We start from the raw sequence: 26,113 nt of genomic DNA, 5'->3' as shown, positions 1-26,113 counted from the left end.
TCACTGATACTCAGCATGGAACCAACATCTAATATTCATACATTACGTGTCTGTGTATATGTGTATATACATACATACACACACATATATTTAGTTATAGTTATACAGTTATATATATATATATATATATATATAATGTGTTTGCTTGTAATTAAGGCAGGGGTACAGAAACACAAAAATAAAATTGAAAAACAAATACTGAGCAGCCTATTAAACTCAGGTTTTAGATCCCTGTGTATATTATAAAAGCAGACTCTCAGGGGCAAATCTACTTCACTTACGGAAAACAACAGAAGGGGTAGGACCAAATCCAAAGCTTGCAACCCTCAAACTGCCCCTCTGTCACGGTCATTTACACCCAGGGACTCAGCTGGCTTTTAGACACCACACAGACAGGTTGTGTCACCTCTGATAATTTAAGGAGATGAATGACCTCATCTAATGATCAGGCACAGTTTGCACTGTGATGAGTTGCCATTCCCCTATGTTTATTTATCACCATCGAGTATTAATATAAATTTTAAACAATTACTCACCAGCCGACCTTAATACCATGTATCAAACCCCCTGGGAACTGAGCTACACATGCACAATAAAATTTCACCTCATGAAAATTAATTCGGTTTTCTACATTTATATCGACAGGAAAATCAGGTGTTTTGAGAGACAACCAAGCATTCTACATGTTTAATTTAGAGCAATCTGCACACACCCCATTGTGCCCATCCTCCTGAGGCTTCACATGGCCCATTTGTTTGTCTCTCCTAACATTTTCACAGATGCAAGTTTAAGTCAATTCTAATGAAATGTTATGGCAAAGAAGTGTTGGTATTTTTAAAGTGACAGACGTCATAAGAATTTTACATTCCTTTCTGTGACAAATGTCAAAATGACTGCCATAAAAAGGCAGGTTCCTGGCACTTGAAAACTTGCTGCTTCAATGGTTATCATCAAGTTGTACTCATTAATCATTGGTATTAATGTAAAGTTTCATCTAAAACATCTCTTCCCTCCATGAATCAATTAAAAATGTGCAGCAGAAATTTCATTTAACCGTTTTATTTCTACCAATAAGAGAACAGTGTTTGTGAAAGGCTAAACTCCATTTATATTATAAAGTGAAGGAGTGGGGTTCAATGAGTGTAACTAATCATCAATTGGACGAGTCAAACGAAAATTGGCCTTTTTCAGTATGCTCTTGGCAGTTTTTTTTCTGACTTCTGTGTTCGTTACTAAAAATGCAACTGGTCTCAATTTTACTATTCTGTGCTCGCTCAATTTGCAGGGTTGTCTGCAATCATTTCTATAAACATCATGGATAGCTTACTTTATTCACTTTCAAATATTCTGTCTTGAAGCTGAAAACTTCCATCTTTGACAATGAGAGGTTATCAGTGGCAAAGTTATGACTTTTAAAAATAGACTCAATCTCCTGTGGCACAGATCTCATACAACAGGTGCTGGCTGAAATGTCAAGACGAAGCACATCAAATCCTTTGTGGTCCTGTTTTCTTCGTGGTCCCTTTTAAGATATAGGTTGCGTCCTGAACCTAGAGACAGAACACTTCACTCACTCTAGTCCACTGCATCTCTTTTCATTTCCTCTTTATGATTAAAGGCTACACAACTTTTTAAGAAGAAACATTTTTAAGGCCTGCTAATAAGCATCCCTTTTCCCATTCATTTCAGCTTTTTCTGAAAGAAAACAACAGACCAAATGATATGTTAGCACAGTAATCTAGCTCACTAACCCTTAGTCATCAATTCATGATCCCTTGAAGACAGAAAAATCACACGTGGTACAAATAATAAAGCCTGGCCATTAAACAGTCCTTCAAGATTCCCCATGCATCCGCTCACTTGATCCCCATGATATAATACTGTGATTCAGGATTAGGTCAATATTACCCTTGTTCTGCAGATGGAGAAGTTGGACTTAGTGTTAAGTCTGCTCTACTTTACACTGACTCCTTTACCCTCTTGGCCGCGTTGCTAGAATATGCAGCCAGCCACAACTGGAGCAGGTAAGATAATGGGTGCAAAGAAATCCAGGCTCCTGCCATGTAAGGGCAGCAAAGTACAGCAGCTAAGTGTAGGAGTCTAGAATCAAGCTGCTTGGGGTCCAATTTTTTCCTAAAAAAAACTCAGAAAAGTCCTTCATACTCAAAACTTTACCTTCCTCATCTATAAAACAGGGATAATACTTATCTTAAGGGACTGACTTAAAGGTTGGATGGATTAAAAAACATGCAGAGTAATTCACAGTGCCTCACATTCAGGAGCTCAAATATGTTAGAAAGCAATGTAACAATAATTGAAAGATAGCTGTAATTATTAGCGTCCAGACTTTCTGTGGGTAGAGACATCAAAATTAGCTCAAGCAAACTGTGAATAGCTATGGAAGAGAAAAAAGAGCAGTCACAAAATGGAAATAAATATCCACCCTAACTCTCCTCAACTCTTGTTACAGACCACAAGGGTGGTTTTTCCACACTGTACTGGGACCAATGAGATCAAGACTGATTCTTAGATCCGCTGGCATTTGCAATCCTAACTGTTCATTCAGTCATCTTGGAAACTCAGGGAACTGCTGTGATGGCAGCTGCCAGTGATTTTCAGACCTTCAGGAGACCTGAGATGCCTCTGTAAGGGTTGACCAGGGACATGCTTTGCAGGAATATTTGTCAGTGGTTTGTTGTCTTATCAAATTCATTATACTGTTTGGGTTTTTTTACAAGGATCTGTTTCAATTCAAATTTCTGCCCTCTGCTAAAGAACGGACATGGGGTTTGGGCAGGTGGGGGGCGGCGGGGAGAAGCATGGACAAAGTAGGGCCACAAGTCACCCCTATCTGCCAAAAAATTAATAAGTGATTCAGGCTAAATTGCCAAAATCAAGAACTATTTGTTCTTTTTTTGTTTTCTTTTGCTTGATACTCCTGTAACATCTTTCTATCATCAGCACATACACTTATTAAATCTAATGACATTTTGCAAAACTACATGGGTCTTCAAGATGACAATCTCTATTTAAAAAAAGGAAAGAAAAGAGAAATAAAGACAAAAGAGAACCAAACGTTGCTGTGTCCAAAGGAAATACAGTGATGTACTAGAGTCTTGTTACTTCCTACCAAATAAAGAAAAACTCTGGTCTGTACATCTCAAAATGTGAACATTACTAATGTGCATTTATTACATTTCTGAATCATGCCATTCCTTCTTGAGCATGGAATATATAACTTGGAACATTCCTCCAAAAACATCTCCCAGTAAATTAAAAGTGTATCTATCCTATATTCCAACCATCTGCTTTAATGCTCAAGGCTGTTTCATATTTCAAAAGTTACTTTATAAGACACTGTTTTTCGTCTTGATCCCTTCCTCAGCTGCCTCGGTTCACCCATCAATCATGGCCTCTTTCATCCCTTTCATCTCTCTGCCATTTGGGCTTCTCTCTCTGATATGCTCAAATCTCCCCTCTGTTAACAGTTATTTAGTTGCCTCTACAACCTCCCCTGCCCCCCAGGAACCTTTTTCTAAGAATTGCTTCTTCCTCTATCCATGGTACTAGCAACTGGCCTGTTGTAGTGCAATACCTCTTAATGAGATTGGACCAGGGTATGAGAAGTGACCCAAGCTCAGGCAACCAAAATCCTTTTTCCAAATCCCAACTCCTGGTCTCAAATGAATGAGCTACAGATGATCATCTGGTCCATATTCAAATTACCAACATATCTTTCTTTAGGAGGCTGTGTTTTGGACTAGGATTCTGGTCTCAAACTGTTTGAAAGCTTCAACAGGGAAAATGTAAACCCTCACAGGCATTCAACAACATGAGGGTCAGGAAGCAGATAAAGTCCATTTGCGAGGACAGAGAAGAATAAGGAGTCAAACAAAGAAAACCAGAGGCTAGAGCAAGAGACGATCCTAATAAAAGCTCCACCCCTTTCTGTAAGTGTTGGCACATCCTTCACCTTGACTCCCATGACCGACCATCCAGCTCCAACTATCACTGAAAAATATTTCACTTTTTGGTTCAAGACAGTCCTATGGTTTTCTACTACCTGCGATCCCAAATGGCCTATTATAACTCCTATTCTCTAAGCAAAACAAAAGAACGCCAAATCCCTTACACTATCTTTCTCTGAACTTGCTACTCTCTCCCTTTCCTCACATTGTCAAGTTCCTTTAAAGAACAATCTGCACTTGCTGCCTTCATATTCTCACCTGCTACCAACTCTTCAAGGCAAGGAAACCATGCTTGCATCCAAAACATTCTACTGAAACTGCTGTCACATCAGCAACGACCTGGTGATCTCCTTAAAGGGCTCATCTTATCCAAATCTCTCTGCAATATGAAGGATCAAGACTCTTCTTTTGAAACTCACAGTGCCTATCATAATAGATACCAAATAGATATTCGCTAAATGAATGAATGGACCCATTTTCTGGCTTCAAAGTTACTCAATTCGCCTCCAAATCTGCTTCAGATACATATTTCCAATGGCCCAATAGTCATCTATAGAGACACCACAAACTCAAAATGTCCAACAGCGAGCATGTTACTTTCACCCCACCACCAACTTGCTATTACTCCTCTGTGTCTAGTCTAGGAAGTTCAGTATAACATGATCTACCTGTTAAAGAGCCTGGAGCCATCTCCAACACTTCTCTCTTCCTGATTCCCCCAATCCCATAACCAATAGCACCTGAATATTTACCTCTACAATATGTTTCATCCCTGCTTTGCTTTCCCACTGCCACTATTCTCTTTAGACAATGGGCATCTCTCACTCTGGGATGCTGCAAGAGTCTACTAACTGCTCCCATTGTCCCTGCTTAGAATATTGTCTCTTTAATCCATTTTCTACATACTATGATTCAAAACCTATTAATTTTATTTTTAATTAAATAAAAGTCTTAGGATGAAAGCCAAATTTGAGTACACAGAGCTGGGCTACCACAAATGTCTGTGTGCTGTGAACAATGCCCGACTCCCCTTTGGGTCACGTAGGAAGAGAGTTCTGATGCAAAAATTGTATCACCTAGACTCAGACTCACGATTCGGTCCCATCAACATCTCTTCCCACCCAGGAGTCCTATGCCTGACATGAAACAGCCCGGGCGTATTTCTTCACCACGTTATGTGCTTTTTCTTGATCACGCTTTGTCAGATTCCACTGCTTCACAATCAGCCTGGAGTTGGGAATGTCTTCCTTGGGGACTCTCTTCCTCAATGTGGATTCTCAGCATGTAGTTCAGTGCACTACATAATTTGCTCTGAATAATAGTAATTGCATTAATCATTGAATTAAATTACATTTGATGCTAAAAATCTTTGAAACAGGAGACATTAAAAGAGCATAAATCAAAACTATTTTTAAAAAGTAAGACGTACTATGTACTTAGAGGTCTAAATAGTCTTCAGTGTACTACCTAGAAGCCTAGAACCTGCAAGCTATTTCATTTCTTATAATCTAAGGGATGGAATTTACTAATGGAATTTCTTTCTTATTATTAGCATTTAAGGTTTTAATAAAGTGCTATACTAATATTTCTTATCTAATGAACCATTTTACCAGGTACTAATATTTCTTATCCAATGAACCATTTTCCCAGAGTTATATAAAAAATAAGAACGCTTGTTTCTATTTTTTGAGCTCTAGACCATTTTACTGTCTTTGGTTTCTAAGGTGAATTTCCATATATGAATATTTAGGTCTCTAAAAACAATGTGCAGTAAACAATATTTCCAGGATGATCGAGCTCACATGGAAAATGGGAAAAAAGAAGAAAATAAAGTAAAGCAAAACAAAATAAAATAACTAACTGCCAACCTTTAGCATCTTTAATGTAACTTTGCACCTCGCAAATCTGAGGGCTCCTCTGCTCCACTTACACACGCATCATTCCTCACAGCATCTCCACCATAACGCCTCTTTTTTTTTTTTAATAAATTTATTTGTTTATTTTTGGCTACGTTGGGTCTTTGTTGCGGTGTGCAGGCTCGTCATTGCGGTGGCTTCTCTTGTTGCAGAGCACGAGCTCTAGGCGTGCGGGCTTCCGTAGCTGTGGCACTTGGGCTCTAGAGCGCAGGCTCAGTAGTTGTGGTGCACGGGCTTAGTTGCTCCGCAGCATGTGGGATCTTCCCCGACCAGGGCTCGAACCCGTGTCCCCTGCACTGCCAGGTGGATTCTTAACCACTGCGCCACCAGGGAAGTCCCACCACCACAACACCTCTTGATTATTTTTTTAAAACAGATTTTCCCAGTGTGCATAAGCTCATTTATTTTACTGAGCCATTCCTCCTCTGATCCTCAAAATGAAACATCATTAATGTCTAACCATCCCTTTATATAGCCTGACAGAGGACAACCTCAACAGCTCGCTTCACTCTTTCCCCAATTATCCCCACAGTATGTGGGCAAATGTCAAAGGAACAACAGTCTAGGCCGTTTAACAATTTTGGTGAAAGTGTTGATAATGTATTACAGATTTATCTATGCATCAAAATCCCTCAACGATTTCCCTATAGAGAGAAAAATCTAGTAGTAACAGATCCCCGACACAGTGAGTGAAGATTCAAGTGCACAGGACCCAAAATTGAGGTCTGGTCACAGGTAACCTGATGGAAAACAAACCAAAACTTTTTCTCCATTTGCCATGATATTATGTACAAATAATAATAAACTATGACGAATAGTAATTGTGTCTGTGTGTGTGTGTGTGTGTGTGTGTGTGTGTGTGTAAGAAAGAGAAAGAGAAGAATTAGTAATTAATTATTTGAATAAAAGAATTCAGGAATTATTTTTCAAAATTTGCCAGGAGACTACTGTAATAAATTTTTAATTACTCAAGAACTTCAGATAAACAGTAGGATTATCCCCAAATCTGAATCATTTTAAATGGGCAACACCATTATTTTCCACTGCCATCATTTCTAGTTTAAGTTGTTCTTCCATTTATGATATAGAATTTAAAATGTATCTGAATTTTTTTAATCCAGCAGAAGCATATGGTTAAAAAAAAAGAAAAAACCAGCAGAAGCAAATGTTAAAATAACATTTAGCCAGAAATATCCCACATTCATATTCAAAGAGAACTTTAAATATTGCTTCATATATAACAGCCTGATTCTGTATTATTGAAATTAACTATAAAAGTGTGCCAGTTTGTTGAGGCCACAATGTCAATCTTTTCCTTGTTTATAATCTTGTTAGAATCTATATAAATGGCAAATTTTAAAGGAGCAGTGGAATTGAACTACCACAAATAAGATAAAGCCTATAAGAAAAACCTAAAAGTTCAGGTTTTACAAACAAAATTTTAAAACCTGTGCAAGTTCTATCCCTGAATCCTAAAACACGGTGCGTCAAATGTTTAATTCTTAAAAATTTCAAAGTATCCCATAATTAAATGGCAGAAATAAAATTGCTTAGTATGCAAAGACCTTTTAATAAGAGCCCAACACTTCAAGTACAATAGTCCCTTCCTCATATTTGTTTTGCTTAACAGACTGCAAGCCTATCTTTAGAACCACGTTTCTGTTGTTACTCATCAATTATGTTAATAACTTGTCCAACAGGACCTGAACAGTTTCAATAGCTCATCTGATTCTCTTAAAAAAATTATTCTTAAATGCTGGTGTTATAAAAATATTCTGAATGAGATTTACTCCCCATAAACAGTTGTGGATTGGCAGAGAGCTTTCAGCATGCACCTTTGTTAACAACCTTACCTTACTCAGGTTCTTCTACCCTAGCAAAACACCTGAAGAAGTTTAAAAATAAATACGTGTGTGTACACATATATATACATAGAGAAAGACATAGACACATAAAATATTATCTATTAAATAGAATACTACAGTAAGATAAACTAGACAAATTATATAATGATGCAATGTTAACATATTTTGGACCCTCAAGGAAAAGGTGGTAAGTACAATATTTTTCACAAAGTGCTACCAATTTCATCTCAATTAACACTGAAGTCAATCACTATTTTTCCTTAAACTCTGTAAACAATATGACACAATAATTTCCAGGTTTTGTGCACACAGAAGAAAACATGAACCATGTGTAAGCTACATGGTTGACTATCTCGGTGCAGTTCCAAGTTTATTGGAAAGCAACCATATGAAAGCTTAGGGAACAGTTGTGGTACTATGCATAAATAGTCCAGGAAAAGAAAGACTCGCTCACACAGTGTGACACAGTGCCTGATACATACCATATGCCTTAGGTAAGTGTGCAATAAGTGTAACAGAACAGAGGTCATTCCCCATGGTAAGCAGCTTACATGCTTTTTGAAGTACTTGGATAGACATCTCTTTTATTACAAATGATGGAAGGCTGTCACTTTAATAACAATAAAATGTTACTCTTCAGAAATACTGAAACAAATTCTGATTTTTTTTTCCAAACTTCTATCTAAGTATGCTCATATCAGAGTTGATTATGTCCACACATGGAAGACACTGAAAGAAATCAACAAACTGGACAATATGCCTAAAATATTTCACTTTAACCATTTAAATCCCTACTTTCTAGGTTATAAGTAGTTTGACGACACATATTAGGTACAAGATGTGAATTCAGAAGAACAGATTACTTTCTTGAATATTTGCATCTGTATTGAAAAATAAGAAGAACAGAAATTTCTGTGCATGTGTTGAATATAGAAATACTCCAGAGAACACATTAATTTAAATAATACAGTTTGTTATGGGCATGTGTTTTGGTATTATTTTTTAAATTCCTAAATGCATTGTCATTTCTTATGACTATATACTTCTAAATGTAATCAGTCAATTTGAATACATAATTTCCACGTGTTATTTATGTTTCTGCAAAACATCACCATGTGTAAACCCTAGAAGGAAGAGGATTTTATGTTATTTTTATCAATGTTGGAGAAGTATTGGAAAGGCGTCTACAAAGCAAGGTCTCTTTGAAGAAAGAGAGTGGTAAAGTTTTTACCTATTTTCAAAATGAACAACTTGCGATAGAATCTGATTTTATATGTATTTATTAAATTAAAATTAAATTGGTGAAAGCCATAGGAAAATAAAAAAGGCACATTTTATTTCCTTTTATAAACCATAATAAGCTTAGATTCTTGTACCTTCCCAAAAATGTTTTTTTAGATTGTATCCATTTCAGTCTGCCTAATGCTCATTCAAATGCCTATCCAAACAGCTACCCATATAACCATGTATAAACATTACTAAATTTAATATCATGTTATTACTTGTCTGGAAGAATATATCTACTGTTGCATATTTTAAATGTACACCTGTGGAACAATAAATGTTGTCATCTGGTTAAGCTGATGAAAACTAATCAAAGATCTGAGAAAAGGATTTATTAATGTTCATTGTTTTTAGGTATTATTTCACATTTAATACTGTATCTCATATTTTATCATAAGGCACATTTCCTTCTCTATGTTGTACGTGAATGAGAATAATTATATCACTTCTAACATATGAAAAAGATATCCATTCCAAAGTTATGACACAGAATTTATTTTCTGTAGACTTTACATGTAAATTTGTCTAATAATAGAAAAATATTTATATCCTAAGCAGTCAAACCCCAAAGTACTATTCTTTTATGAGATTTTATGCTTATTTCCTACAGATACCAGTAATTCTTACTAATATATTTATCCCATTATATAGTTTAAACATATTAAAATTCCCATATACCGAAGGGCTCACAGCCAATTATTCTGGACTGATTGGCATTTTGATACGACTGAGATAAAAGTTTAACATGAATAGTAGTTATAACTATGTGCTTTTTTTAAAAACTGGATTTGTAAATAGATTCTAAAATTAGGAGCGACCGATTTAAATTAACATTACAATACTGGCTACCATACTTATTATCCTGAGATTTAAAATAGAAGTGTTTTCACATATGTGCCAAAAAATTATTTCTAAAGCAAGGGAGAATTCCCTTTAGAAAACTACATTTTAAACTATCAATATAACATGTGCATACTATAACATGAAAATGATGTACTTTCCACTCATATACAAACCAATATGCACTAGGTGGCTGCTACCAGATGGCATATTTACGTTTCACACCTTATTGAAACAATCACTGCCAAAAGAAAAACCTAACCTAGCAAAAGAATTGTATCAAAATTCCTTCCTTCGAAAAAAAAAACCCAGTTTTTTTAGTGTTATCTCTTAGAACAGTTTAACTACTATTTTAATTCAGAATATGCTACATGAGAATGTATGTTAAACCAGAGAAAATTAAAGAAAATATTTAGAATGGTATTTATGTTTTATTACAATAATACTTAACCCCTTAATATTATTGTAAACATTCTAAAAAACAAAAACCTTCGTATTACTAATTCTAATTCAGGTCCCACTCCCATGAGTGCATAATGAATTTTATACTGTGTTGATGGCATATTCTTCCTCTTCTGATGATAAAAACTTCTTATATTACTTTTTCTGGAAAAAATAAAATGATCAAAAAACCAAAAGAATTTACTAATGATTTCCAGAGAAATGTATATATAGAAGCACAATAATTTGCCTTTAGTGACACTATAATCTTTGTACTGAGTTTTTAATGAACTTGGAATTTTTCCCAAAGATTTGAGATTTATCCTGATAAATTCTCTGCATCAACTCTTTTCTTGCAAGAAAAGTAAACAGCACCACATCTTAATAAAATTAGTGCTGTATTTTTTTTAATTTCATAAAGTTTACTCAGAAATACAACATGAAGTACAAATGTCAACTCTCATTTCTCCTTTCCTCAGGTTACTAACTTTTCAAAAAAATAAAGATGCAAGAGCCTTACAAAAACATTGCCAATATTTCCTAAAAGAGACTGACTTAGCTCTACAAAATCTTTTATTAAGCTCTTTTTTACAAAATAATTACTGTTTCATATTATTTGAAAATATCTTAAATTTTCATTGTTAAAAAATAAATTTCAAATCTTTTCAAAGAAAAGAAACTGTGGCTTCCTAAGTCCTATTTTTGCCCACTATTTATTTTCTTTCTTGTCTTTAGTGAATTTCTGACCATGAAAATTGAGCTATTTTAATTTTAGGAACACATTTATTGCAGATGTCCTTCTTACAACAAGGATTCTTTTATTAATATTTTAGCATGGTCTGTTCAGGAATAAAAGGTTGTATTTCGTAGTACCTTAAAAAGTCATAGTTTTCCCCAGTGGTGTGATGAAGCATTCCCTCCAAATGAGAGAAACATTGGTAAATTGTCAGTTAAAAATAACACTTTAAAAATGTGTAAACTGAACACACTGACTGCTTTAAAGAGCCACTTCTTTGACACAAAATGCAAGCGACTCACTTGAGTTCTAGCTTTACAGGCCAAGCTACAAAGAGACTAAAGAAATAAATATATAGAAGTGTAATTTCTTAATAAGAGTGAATAATTTTGAAGCATCTTCGGTGTAATTCTTACTCTTTTCATGTTTCAAAATATCCGCTTGGAACATCCTGCCAATTACAGGAAGATCTACAGATGGCATTTAGCCTCGTGCTTCATAACAAAAAGGATCTGCACTCATTTTTATGGAAGATTATCTAAAATGTACATGACTGTAAATCAATGACAAAAATATTAGACATTCCCCTTAGCCGGGTTAGAACGTGCATCCTTCAGATTCTTGCACTGACACCTAATGTAATAAATACTTTAAGCTGAACCTTAAATAATAGCTGCAGGATTTCAACTGGTAAAGATTCACGGTTAGTATCCACCACAAACTCCAGTATTCAGCACTTGGCCAACAAAGGACAGCAAATAATTCCCAATAGCAAAAATACCGGGAAGGCTACCTTGGGCTTTGTTTTTGTTATGTAAAATTCATTAAAGTGACTCATCCACTTCCGATTACCTACTCTTAGAGGCTTTAAAGTAGCTTCAAGAACCAAAAAAAAAATTCTTTCCCAGAATGCCTGATAGGCTATTCCGCGCATTTAAAAATATGTGTATATTTATATGTGCCACTGACTTTGTCTTTTTTCCAGCCTAAAAGAGAATTATTATTTTTCATTCCCTTCCTGCCCTGTAACTATACAGCTACCTTCAAACACTCTATTTCCAGAACAGCAGCGAGGTTTTTTTAAGCTATTTTAGAAATGGTATAAATAAGAGAAAATTGCAGGAGACTGGAAACACTCAGTCCCTCCCCCAAAGAATAGGTTCTATTCATTCTAAGAACAGGAACCGCTTGTCCTACGGCACTTAAATGTCTCAAATAGAGGGTGAGGGAGGTTGGGTGGCACGGTCCCGGTACCTGCGAGTCCCTGGGGTGGACAGCACCTCTACCGCGTGAAGCGAGCACTCCTCTCATCAGGAAGGCTGTCGAGCGCGCCCAGTGATTTGGGATCCAAACGAGTTTGGATACCACAGCAATTAGTGAGCATCCCAGAGGCCAAGTGCGGGGAAAGTGCGGGAAAAGTCCACGCTACCCTGGCCAGCCTGCAATTACCTATGTGCAAAATACCCAACCCAAACACAACTTTTTATAGGACTGGGTTTGATGAGAGCGGGTATCTGGCTGGAAACTTTTCCCACAGTACACCTAAACTCTTTTAAGTCCAAGGAATCCTTTTAGAGATGGGCTGAGGCGCCGCGAGTCGTTGGCGGACGTTCCCCAGGACAGCCCGGCCCCGCCGAGGCTCCCAAGACGCGGGCTCGGTGCGCATTCCGGCGGCGAGCAGCGCGCACCTCCCGCTCGGCCTCTCCAGAACCAAGTCCGGCTCACTGCCCACCCCCACGGGCAGAGAAGCCCCTCAACTCGGGAATGGAGCCCACGCCGGGCTTCCGCTGCACCCCTCGGCCCGCACTCCCCGCCCTGCCCGGGCACTTACGTGACGGCCGAAGGAAACGGCTCCTCAGATGAGGGGCCGATCAGCAAAGATTGGAAAAGTGTCAGAGTCAAGGCCAGCAGGCAGCCAGCAGCCATCTTCGCTATCGAAGATCAATCTCGCCTCCCTTCCCAGCCTGGAGAAGGACCGGTGCTGGAAACCACGGGAGGAGAAGGAGCACGGTCAGCCCAAACCACGGGCGTCTGAGGGCCGGCGCGCCCAGGGCCGGGACCCGGACGCGGGCTCGCGCCGGGGGCTGCAGGGGCGAAGCCCGGCGCGGGGGAAGGGGCGGCGGCGGGCGGACCCACTAGCGCGCGTCGGCTGCTCTGCGCCGCGGCTGCCTCGCCGCCGCCGCCATCAAGGGCGACTTTGGAAACAGACCTGGGCAAGCCCGCCGGCGCTCGCGCTCTCGCTCCCTCTCGGTTTCCTCCTTGATTTATTCCCGCGATTGCCGTGGAGAAGGCGGGGGCGGAGGCGGGGGCGGAGAAGGGGTGACGGCACTGGGGAGGGGTGGGGTGGCTGCAGGAATGGGGGAATGGCAGGCGGAGAGACTTGTGGCAGAGAGAGAGAGAGAAAGGCTCCGTCTGGCTTCTCTGGGCAAGTCGGAGGGAGGCGGCTGGGGGTGGGCAGCGGGAGGGCTGGGCGTCAGAGCAGTCGGGCGGAGACGGGCCGGAGCAGCCCTCCATACAAGGGAGACAGGAACTCCCAAAGTCGGCGCCGGCTTGCCCCAGCCGCCCGGCGCGCGGAGGCGGAGCGGAGCCGGCCCAGCGGGGCTCCCCGGGGACCGCCAGCTGCCCGCAGGGTATCCACAGGCTGCAGGGGCTCCGGCCGAGCACTTGGCTCGTGGCTTTGGGGGTTATTTTTGCCCAGGCAGGCAGCGTTCCCCCGGCCCTTCTCCCAGACGCAGAATCCACCGCCTGCCTAGGAATCATGGAGAAGTGATTTGACAACAAATGTAGGAGGGGTTTGTATTTGCATTTTAAAGCACCACTTTTGACTCCCTACCAGGTGGCACTGTTTATTTGCCCGGGAGTGCCAAAGGCTAGAGCCTCGGCGTGGCTGAGTGCCAGTTGTGGCGGCGGCCCCACGCCCAGGTACCGCTCACCTGGCAAGACAGAGCCTCGGGATCCGGGCTGAGGACAGTCAGAGAAGGACCTGATGCAGTAAAATCCTCCTAGCCCTGCCGTGTGGTAGGACAGGGGTGAAGGGACGAATTCTACACCCAGGGAGCATAGTGCCGTGACAAAGGCTTTGTAACTACCTCCAAAAAGTCCCGAATGCCCTGGTCTGGCCGGTGGGCTGCCCTGCCTTGACAATGTTGCTACAGGATGAGTTCACTTTGTCCCGGTGAGGGCATTAAAAGGGTAAGCAACAGGAACAGGTGGCAATTTGCAAAATGCCCCTGAAATATGGAGGAGGAATTAAGAGAGGGAGAGAGAGCTAGAGAGTAGAAGTCTGCGGACCAGTTTCACCTCCATCCCCAGGAGAAGCAGTGGCAGGCGTGCCCGGGCCTTCTCGTAGGAAAAAACAGAAGGGTCTTGGGTTAGGCCTCTTTTCCCGACCACACAGGCCTCCTTCAGGAAGGCGCTGATGTACCAGGTGGAAAGGTTTCCTTGAACATCTTAAATTCTTAAGCCCCTTGTAGTAGTATATTAGAGCACTTTTGACACCATTCCTGATGAAAAAAAAAAAAGACCATCTTGCATATGCGTAAAAGGTGTCATTATGGGGAGGCCGTCAGATTTTTAATTAGCCTTTCTTTAGTTTCAGTAGAGCTTATGAAAACAGAAGGACATTTATTAATTCGTAATTGATTTTCCATCTCTCTAAAGGCAACCTCCCCAAATAGGGAAGACTGATAGTACTTACTAGCAACGTTTTAAAAGGTGATGCGATTTTATGATTCTTGACCCAGTGATTTTTCCTTCCCCCTTACCTCTCTTTTTTGTGTGTGTGTGCCTTGTTTTCTTTAAATTCTCTACATCTCTATCTTGCTCTGTTTCTTCTTACTCTGAGTGGCCTCATAAAAGGCACCCCACTGTGACTTGAGTAGCATATGAGAGATGAAGTGGGATGGAATGAGATTGAGAACTTGAGCTCAGATGGATATTTTAAATAACTGAAGGTAGCTTTCCACTCCAAAATTAGAGAACTAAATAGTCAAGTCCAGCTTTTTTTTTTTTTAAATGATTCAAAAGCAGATTTTCTTCCCCAGCATGGGGATTAGGAATGGCAGAATTAGATGCCCATTACTGTCTACATGATATGTTGGTATCATAATAGCCACACTGCAGAAAACTATTATATTCTGTCAATTATTTCAATAATGACTTCAGACTTCCTACTAAGGTACACCATTTCCAATTTTATATGTTTAAGAGAAAGAGCTTAAGGAATAAGAGAATGTAATAAAGTTCTAGAGAAGGTAAGACAGGCTTCATTATTAACTTTGTTGGCCTTTGAGCCAAATCGCAATTTCTTTGGATCACTCTGATGAAGCACTGTGTTCTCTAATATCTGAAGCTGTTGAAGAAAGATATTGCTCCTGCAGTTCTTTCTGAAAGGGTTGGTTGTCAACTATAAGCCTAAATCATTGCTTAATGCTCTGTTTTGAAGTTTGCCTTTAATTGCTTTTTATCAACCTAAAGCTTTTTTTAATGAGGATATTCAAAATGTGGCTTTGTTTCTAGTGTATGAAAGGTAAACCAAGACCATTTTCACAACATAGCATTATGTGTCTACCGGATTAACCATAGCCTTCCATAATGCACTGTTTCTGTTCAGTTATTTTGGAAAATTCCATGAAAATCAGATCCTATCCCATTAATTTTAATAAAATTTTATTAAGTCACCAAAATTTGCCATTCAAGATAAAATGTTTATAAATCATAAAGATTGATGACAAAGCTGGAATTATGGGCTGTGAGCAAGAAGTGAAAAATCAGTATCTACTATTCATTTAAGAGGAAATATTCTGATAAAGATTAGTTAAGAGTTACAGATGTTTGTATTTAATCATTTCTTTAATAAAGTTTAAAGATCTCATGCAGAGCACTGACTTTTATTTATGACATATTCATGATGTCTAACTTTTGTCTATCAATTTCTATTATATGTAAATATTTAATTTGTTCATATACATTTCATTTTTATTAATTAAAAATGAACTAAGAAAAATATGAACATAATAGCCACAAAATGTTCCCTATTACTCCCTTTTTGTTTTAGGTTATACTATGTATATTGGTAGCATAAAATTCTATTGATATTTCTGTTGTATTTTTCTGTAAGTATGCATGTATAAGAATACATACATTTTTGTATGTATGTATGCATAAGCATGCTTTTTATTATTTATTTTGCAGTACATCAAATTAATTTCTTCAATATTTTGGATTAAAGAATAGGACAAAGAAACTCTAAAAATGGCCTCTCTTTCTTTTTCCTTTTTTTTTTTTTTTTCCCTCTCATGTACAAACACAGACAGACACTAGAATGGAAAATAATTCTCCTTGGCTAGAAAAGTTTTAAAGGAAATGATGAATTTTCTAGCTTTTTAGCATATCTTAAGAAAAGTAAGGGAACAACTGTGACAACAAACCTTATTTTTTTTATATGCAAATAGAGTAAATGACCTGTCTCTGAGATAAATGTATACTGAAGAGCCACAATCAGAAATACTTGTGATTTGAGGCCCTATCATGCTTCTGCACACACACAGATGTGTGCCGAAGAAGGTCAAAGTTAAAGACAAATGGACAGAAAGCTTCAGTTATCTGTGTCCTTGGGGAATATTTTCAGGACGTGGGAATACGAAAGAAAGCAACTCAGAAGCTTCAATTCCCAGGAGAATTGTTAAGAAAGTGTGTAGTGGTTTTTAAGTCAGCATTCACATTCAGTACTTTTATACTAAATCAGCACGTTGAGGCCATGATAGAAAACAACACAGAAAAGACACTATCTTAGATAACAAATATGGTCAAATATTTCCCAAAAACAAGACAAATATTTAGAAGACATTTTTGCTTGGCCTGAATAATACAGCTATTGACAGATACCGCATTAAGCTTTTGAGGAAAGAAATGCCTTTTCTAAATGGACACAAAGTAACACGAAAAAGTATTTATTGGAAGTTTATCATTTGCCCTATCAGAGTCTCGTATTGGCAAACTTATGCTAACTTAAGTATGTAGAGAAATTAGCTCTTATGTTTAAAATACCATATCTGCAACAAGCAGTAGTTTTTATGCTATTCTATTTTTCAATCTCTGCTAATCATAGTATGTTTCATTCATTTTTCTTTTATTTTTGCTCTTCCTCTCCTCCCTCAGCCATTAAACTCAAGCATATCTCAGAAAACAATCAGCACCTACAGCATGACTTTCCATTAAAAACAAACAAAAAAACTCTATTAGACTCTAAAATCTAGATTTCATAGTAAGATCCTTCTCCATAAATAGATGTGGAGTTTTGTTGTTGCTGTTTGAATTGTAAGTTATAGAACAAAGTATATGGAATTCATTTCCTTAGGCCTACACTGACACAGGGAAGTGGAGAATTCAGTTATTTAAGTATTCACTAGCAACAAAAATGCAATGGGAAGTAGTTAATAAGAGACAGACAGCAACATTTGAAATAACAAAAACTAATAACTGTTGGCACTCTTTTCAGTTGTTTTTTGTTTTTTGTTTTTTTAATTTCATGGGTGCAGATATCTATGAGAGAGAAAGGAAAAGATCATTTTTTGATATGATTCTCCTGAGACTAGGTTTTTAATATGCTTTACACACAATAAAACACCATTATAACCTAGCATATTTCTATAAGCATTTGGATATGTTAGGAATTAAATTCACCTTCAGTACAGATACATATAATTAATTAATTAGATGAGTGTCCACTGAAGCACCACAAAAGGCTGTTCCTAGGAACTTCTCCTTCTGCAGTAATGAGCATGGGAGAGAAAATGAAAGAGCAGTCATTTGATTTTGGAGCCACATATTTTAGACTTAGGTGATTAAAATGCCTACTGTTATTACAAAGAAGACATGACGATCTGGTCAGTAAACTTAGAGTTAAAATCCCATATTCCACTAACAGATGACAATGATACAGTCTCCTTTTTACTCGTCTATAACAAATGGGAGATAAAAACTTCTAATTTTTGTATCTGGAAACACTGGAAAATCAATAGAGCAAACATTTTTATATAATAACAGTATTTTCTTCAAGATATATAAGGTGGTGGGATATAATTTCTAAGGGTTCCTGATAATTTGGGGAAGAAATACTGTAATGCCTAATTGGCTGAAGGATATTGTCATATGCTATCAAATATTCTATTGTTTTTTTCATAATTGAATCAGTAATATTTCAACATTTTATACCTTTAAAACTAAGAACAGAGATTTGAACAATACTAAAGATAGCTTGCATTGTGTACAATTTCAATTTATATAAATTGATTTTTCTCTTTCTTATTCAAATTCCTTAAACTTTACTATAAGGTAACTTGTTCTTTACGAATATGATGCTCTTAATGTCCAAGCTACCTAGAAGAAAAGAATTGATTTCATAAATTTGCCAACCTAGGTGACGATAGTCCAAAGTAAAACGGTGAACTGAATCCTGAGTTTCAAGCTAAGCCTATTTATTACCTGGATGTTACTGCCAGTCTTTCTGCTACATAGAGATCAATCTGTCTTTTGCCAAGATGTCATTCATCTTGTGGATAGAATTTATACTTGTCAGGATACTTGCAGATTAATTTGCCTAAGTTTAAACCAAATGCATAACTTTAAAATATCAAATGAATAACTTCAAAATGAAGATCTTTGTCTTTATAATATTCTAGTAACATTTCATAATCTAGTTGCCATTGATAATGATATAATTTATTTAATTACATCACTCAAGTGGTTAGTAGTCATTGTTTGTAATAAGAAGAAGCATGTTTTTTGTTGGGAGGACTGTGTATATTCACACATCTCTGTCTCTTTCTCTGTTAGTACCTGAAAATTCTTTCTATGCAAGACCTGATGTTTCTCAGAATATTATGAGAGTACTTTTGGATTTCCTATATATTGGACTGACTATACATTTCCTTTAAACTTCTTTTTTCCTCAAAGTGTGTAACACTTTTCCCTTTCAACAACAACAAAATACTTATCAAAGATGAACTGTCATCATAAACTTAGTTACAACTCGGTGACAAAACTTCAATTCAAGTCTTAACACATGTCCATGATTCATCAGTGTCCAGGAACAGAGCCCAGTTCTGTTCTTTCCTCTTTTCTTCCCCAAGTCAACCAACCAGCCCCACTCCACCCCTTCTCCACCCCTTCTTTTTACCTTTTTCTTCCCTCACATACAATAGTTGACTGTCTTTAAAACAATACCACAAGAGGGACTCTTTTTTTTCTTTCTTTCTTTAAAGTAATAAGGAGAAAAGGAAGTGAAAAAATCAGGGAATGCAAAGAGAAATTATCCATAAAAAAGAAAATGGAAACATGAAGGAAGAACAATGCGAAGCAAAGAATGAGTTTGTTCCTGTAACACAGATGAACACAATACAAATGAGAAAGAGGTAGAACAGAGCCAGAAACATGAAGGCCAAAACTGGGAATGAAACTAGTAGCATATGTGAGGCAAAAGAGTCGGGCAGATCACTGATTTCAATATTTAATCACCTAAAATTTTATTGCTAAACAAATATGATACATAATCTTCAATACCTCCCTATTTACAGAAAACATGAATCATTTTTCAAGATTCTTTCTCTAGCCAGGTTATGTGATGCTAATGTTTAACCACTTTTTTAAATAAAAAATGTAAATGATATTAAAGCATTATACAAGGTACAACTACTGTGTATGTTTACAAATTCCCTATGCATTTGATAGGGACAGAAAATATCATCACTTGACATGTAGGATTTTTATATGAACTCTGTTCCATTTCACATGGAACATTGATTTGTATGTAACAAATACTTTTATAGTAAATCACTTTGGAACGTTAATGAGCCTACATTCTTTCCATATTCAACTTCCAGAACCACTTCTTTCTCCCAATACCCTTTTTTTTCCCCCCAGAAAAATTCATGAACAATAAGAATGTGTAAATGAGATTAGGAGGAAAGGTCAACAGTGACTTAACTGCTTCAATGCCTTTGTTCTCACCCTAAAAACTGTTCACATTTAGATAATATTCAGGAAGCCTAAGTGTCGAATGTCCAAGGTTTCATTCCAGGTCTTACATTAATTTGTTCTTAATTAGTGAGAAAACTTCAACTCATCAACCTCTATGACCTCCATCAAATACTCAAATTCTTGACCCCAGATGTTTGGCTGACTCTTAAAATCATTAGAAACTCCTCCGTAACTACACAAAAGTATGATCACATGCAGTGGTGTACTAGAAATGGCACAGACCTACCTAACTACAAAACCAAATATCGTAGTTCAGAGATGTAGGCCAAATATCTTTGCTTTTCTGAGCCTCGCTTTTCAATTTTTAAGTATTGGAGTAATCCTGTGAGGATTAAAGGATACAGCATAGTTCCTTCATGCATCCTTAGTCACACCCAAAGTCAGGGATGCTACAAGACAACAGGTAAAACACTTAGCCATGCAAGGTGGAAAAACTTCTCCATCTCTATGGACTTAAGAGTTGAAAAAAACTCTATAGTTATAACAAGTCATTTTAAAGAAAACTAAACAATTACATGTAAGAACAAGTGACTGGCAGGTAGTATACACTTAATGACTTGTACGGTACACACATGCTCTAAGGAAGTACTGTTATTTTTCTCATTCTGCAATTTGTATGTGTGCATGCCTTAAAATGTACATTATATATTAGTATACTAATGATCAATAAAGATAGAGACTATTGAATTAGAAAAAAAAGCATGTAATAAAGAAAAAAATTGTCTCAGAACAAAACCATTTTCAAGGCTCAATTTAGGTAGGCAAATTTGACTGGGAAAAAATAGATGTTGGAAATATATGATAGGGTTTTTTTTCCCCCAATTTGTTATTTTTAACAGCTTTATTGATATACAATTCACAAATCATATAATTCACCCATTTAAAGGGTATGTTCCAATGCCTTTTAGTATTATAGAAAGATTTTCACTACCGTTTCTATTTTAAAAAATCAATCATTACATATTGAAACTAGGAGAGTACTTGATGAGACCTGCAAGTATTAGCTATGCAGACGTAACAAATATTAATTCAACTTAACATTAATGTTAAACAAATTTTAATGACCCTGATACTTAAATTATACAAATTACTGATGACTAGGGTATTTCCAAACATAAAACCTTAGCCTATATTCTCCACATAATCCACCTCAAGCAACTAATCACTATAAATTTTTATATTTAAAGTTATATGAAAAAAATAATCATTTGGAGCTCACTCTGATAGATTCATATAAAAACATATAAAAATTATAATTCAGGGGCTTCCCTGGTGGCACAGTGGTTGAGAGTCCGCCTGCCGATGCAGGGGACACGGGTTCGTGCCCCGGTCCGGGAAGATCCCACATGCCGCGGAGCTGCTGGGCCCGTGAGCCATGGCCACTGGGCCTGCGTGTCCGGAGCCTGTGCTCCGCAACGGGAGAGGCCACAACAGCGAGAGGCCCACGTACCGCATAAAAAAAAAAAAATTATAATTCAGATTGTCATATGCACCTACTTCTTCATTTGTATCATTTGAGTGTATGCTCTGGAGTTTATTTTGTGTTGCCATCTTTACAACGAGAATAGTATTTATGATACTGAAGGATATGAGGCTAAAAATGGCATTTGCATTCATGAGATGCATCAACTCTGCTTCAACATTTAAACACTGGCTAGAGCTGTTTATTGCTTCATGTACTGTTCTTCCATATACAGCAATGTCTCAGTAGGACACCTTCATAGTTCTGATTTTTGAGCCTTTCAATGGAGATGAGAAAGACAGAAACATTTTATAGAGATGAAATAGTCTCACCGTGATCAAGTATATAAGAAGCTTTAAAAACTGAATATGAAAGTACCAGAAAAATTAGATCAATAAAATCCATAACTAAATGCATTTTATTTTGATAACCTCTGTTAGATCCTCAAATGTAGCATATGTGGAGTATTTGTCATTTTATTTCTCAGTGAAATAGTAAGACAACAAACTGAATTGAGCACATTGTCTTAGAAGTGTTTTTAAAAACTTAAGTAAAAACACTTTCTGAACACCATAATAGTAATAGTAATCCAAAAATACAGTTAATCCCCAAATTATAAACATATGTTCCAAACAATTGTTTTTATATCAGCCTATGTTTATAAGGCTGCATTTTCTCATAGAGAGAACATGTAGATTTTAGTTGGCAACCTGAGTATGCATTCAGGTTTCTACTTAGCTTCAAATGCTGTGTATAGAATTACCATTTCTAGTCATAAAGTCTAACAGACTTCAAATAACATTTAAATAAATAACCTTCGAAGTACCAATTGATGAATGTGGATTTATGGTCATCACTTAATCTCATTAATAGCATTAAGAGTAATTTATTATACTCCATTAAGAAAAAAAGACACATCTTCTCTTTCACACATGTTGCATATATGCAGGAGTACATAACAGAACTCTAAAAACTCACCAAATTGTTTGATGCAAACTAGAAATTTAGCCGAGTCTTTATTAATTTGTTCACGTATTTATTCTTTCAGCCAGTAATCTATTCACTTGTCATTAGAACTTGCTAAGAGCTAAATATTCTGATAGGAATCATGATAAATCATGTATTTATCATATATAAATCATAAATTTATATATGTTTCTACTCACCACCCAGAAGTTGGTTGAAATGTGTGTGTTTGTATGTTATATGTAAATGTTTAGATGAGACACCCACTTATTTTCTAGTCTTAGGATGCATGATATCCTTTGTTACTAAAAAAAAAAGTTTCAGAACTTGAAATTTATATCCAGAATACCAGGTCAAACACCCTTGTAAATTACACCACAGGTGGGAATGTAAATAAGGCAGCTGCTTTGGAAAAGGTGAAGCAGAGTTACCATATGACCCAGCAATTCCACTCCCAGGTATTTACCCAACAGAGATGAAAACTTAGGTGTACACAAAAACATGTACATGAAATGTTCATAGCAGCAATATTTACAATAGCCAAAAAGTAGAAACAAGCCAACTGTCTATCAACTAATAGATAAATAAAATATGGTATATCCATTCAATGAAATATTATTTGGCAATAAAAATTACTGAAGTACTGATCATACTAAACATGGATGAACCTTGAAAATATGTTAAGTGAAAGAAGCCAGTCACAAAAGACTACACATTATGTAATTCTATGTATATGACATGTCCAAAATAGGCAAATCCATAGGGACAGACAGTACATTAGTGTTTCTTAGGACTATGGTGGGTTGTTGGGGGAAATGGGGAGTGACTGCTAATTGGCATCAGGTTTCTTTTTGGGGTGAGGAAATATCCTAAGATTGATTGTGGTGATGATGGTTGCTGACTTTGTAAATACATTAAAAACCATTGAATCGTATATTTTACATGGGTGAATGGCATATCAACTCTACCTCGATTATAGTTCAGATATATACCATAGATATATATGGTACAATTTACTACGTTGCAAATTTTGTAGACAATACTGCCTTTAGTCAAGTATCTGGGCTGTGGAAGGCACTCTCCAACTATATCATGAAAGAAACAAGACAGAAGGTAAACAAGCCAAAAGCATTACTTGCAAGAAAAATTAAGCAAAATTTGGTATTCTGTCTGTTTAAAGTAAATCCAGCATAGCTGAAATTTGTTTTAATTATCCTCCTAAGAGCCAAGATCAATTCCTGGGAGGGGTGAATTTGTAGAGATGAGGATTTATCCCTCCTAAGCAGTTTCAAAGGACATATTTAGCACCAGGAAACTGAGATAGAGGCTGGACAGAGGTGTTGAGGGTAGAAAATCCTAATGACAGGAGAAAGCTATAGCTGTAACTCTGAAGCTACCTTACCATTCATACATATCAGTGGTTCTCAAATTTGACCAGGTAACATAAACACCTGGAAGACCTGTTAAAACACAGATTACTGGTCCCAAGCCCTGAATTTCTGATTCCATAGGCCTGGATGGAGCCTGAGAATTTGCATGTCTAAAAAAATTCACAAGTGATATTGATCCTGCTGGTTAAGGGAATTCTGCTGCTTATTCATAAATTAAATGTTTGTAAGTGGGAGATGATGTGAGGTGAGCTAGGGAAAAGTAGAGGAAATGACACACTGAATACAAATTTTGTAAGTCGCTAAACTAACTTAGAGCAAAGCTGCCAGCACTGGTAGATAATCTTGGTACCGGGTGAGAGGGGTGATTCAGTGAGTGAGCTTTACTGTCAGGTGATACCCTTAATACCAATTCCTGAGTTAAACTGCTTGTCAGATCTCCTGCCACCTTTCATGTTTCAAATTCACTGATACCGGCATGCCCCTAAAATAGTTCTAGCAACATGTGAGGTCAAGTTGGAAGTCCACTCTTCATTATAAGAGTTCGAATGTATCAAAGACCTTATTCTTCCTGAAACATGTACCTCTCAAGGCCATATCCCTCTCCTACTTAGCTGCAAACTCCACTATCAAATTTATTACATTAGGTTAGTTAAGAAATACATTCAAATGCATGAGCCATTAGGGTGGAAGCACCCCTCCCACTGAGACATAAATATCCATTTGTCGTTATCAAAAATTAGTTTATCAGATGAACTAGCTATCACCTTGAAAGGAGATTTCCAGGCTCTATTAGAAGTTACTTTGGTTTTGGTAAGAAAAGTCAGTATGGACTGGATTCATTCCAAGAATTTCATTCTGAAATAAAATGATTAAGATATTTTACTTAATTTACCGTGAAAATAAATTAGCAAGAACCATAATCTACAAAAAAGCATTATTAACGAAGAGTACTTTAAACACAGTCTTAGCTGTTTCTCAAAACTACTTTGTGTGACATTGAAGGACAATTTCATTCACTTTCACTCTTTTTAATAAGACTTAGAGCCTCATATAGGTCACAGAATCCTTTCAGAGAACAAAAGCAAAAAATAAACAAAATTCCTTATTGGATAGGAACTGGCCTTAAGTGCCTTGGGCAGAAAAGTGATCTAGATGCTACAAAGAAAATAGGATTATGAAAACCAAAAGAATTCAGTAGAGAAAGTACAGAAATGTAAAATGTAATCCAGTCTTACTTTTTCTTCAGTTCCCCAGGTTTACCAAAGAAATGTGTATCATCTGGAGATAGATGCTTGTTCTTTATTTGTATTTTGTCAATATGAATAAACAGATAGGCACACTAGTATAGAGATTGACACTGGTAAATACATGGACTGGGTTACCGTAAGATTTGGAAGTTTAATTTAGAATTTTGTGAGCACAGTGACTTTTGACAACCATTTGCAAAGCCAAAAAATACATATGTAATGTTTTAATTGATAAGAAATACTGCATTGTAATTGTAACTATTTGGTAATTCACTATTACATTTAGTGTATGTTATGTGACTCAGCAAGCTAATTCTTGGGTTTAAAGCATAAGTGACATAATTAAATACCTTGATACCATAAAAAAAAAAAAAATTAAACTCCTGAAATGTTAGGGCAACTTTAGCAATAATATATAAAACTAAATAGGTTCGGGCTTCCCTGGTGCTGCAGTGGTTAAGAATCCGCCTGCCAATGCAGGACACACGGGTTCGAGCCCTGGTCCGGGAAGATCCCACGTGCCGCGGAGCAACTAGGCCCGGGCGCCACAACTACTGAGCCTGCGCTCTAGAGCCCGTGAGCCACGACTACTGAGCCCACGTGCCACAACTACTGAAGCCCGCTCGCCTGTGCTCCACAGCAAGAGAAGCCACCGCAATAAGAAGCCTGCGCACTGCAACGAAGAGTAGCCCCGCTTGTGGCAGCTAGAGAGAGCCTGCGTGCAACAACAAAGACCCAACACAGCCGAAAATAAATTAATTAATTAAAAATAAATAAATAAAATCTTGGGTTTAAAAAAAAAAAAACTAGGGCTTTCCTGGTGGCGCAGTGGTTGAGAGTTTGCCTGCCAATGCAGGGGACGCAGGTTCGTGCCCTGGTCCGGGAGGGTACCACGTGCCGCGGAGCTACTGGGCCCGTGAGCCATGGCCGCTGGGCCTGCGCATCCGGAGCCTGTGCT

The 26,113-nt window shown here is 37.4% G+C and overlaps 1 protein-coding gene across 4 annotated transcripts in view; it reads right to left on the bottom strand.

Moving 5' to 3' along the window:
• Positions 1-13,377, bottom strand: part of CACNA2D1 (calcium voltage-gated channel auxiliary subunit alpha2delta 1) — a 514,372-nt gene extending 500,995 nt beyond the window's left edge. For 2 of the 4 annotated variants that reach the window (XM_033439986.2, XM_033439996.2), the window contains exon 1: positions 12,882-13,311. In XM_033439986.2, the coding sequence (XP_033295877.1) occupies positions 12,882-12,976 (95 nt within the window). In that variant the 5' untranslated portion in view covers positions 12,977-13,311. Of the gene's footprint in view, positions 1-12,881 lie in introns of all 4 variants that reach the window. The other 2 variants (XM_049714933.1, XM_049714934.1) reach the window with 2 other exon arrangements.
• Positions 13,378-26,113: the final 12,736 nt, after the last annotated feature.

The sequence above is a fragment of the Orcinus orca genome, chromosome 9, assembly GCF_937001465.1.
Source record: "Orcinus orca chromosome 9, mOrcOrc1.1, whole genome shotgun sequence".
Lineage (NCBI taxonomy): Eukaryota > Metazoa > Chordata > Mammalia > Artiodactyla > Delphinidae > Orcinus > Orcinus orca.
The sequence above is the reverse complement of the archived record's forward strand: the minus strand, read 5'-3'. Positions and strand labels throughout refer to the sequence as shown.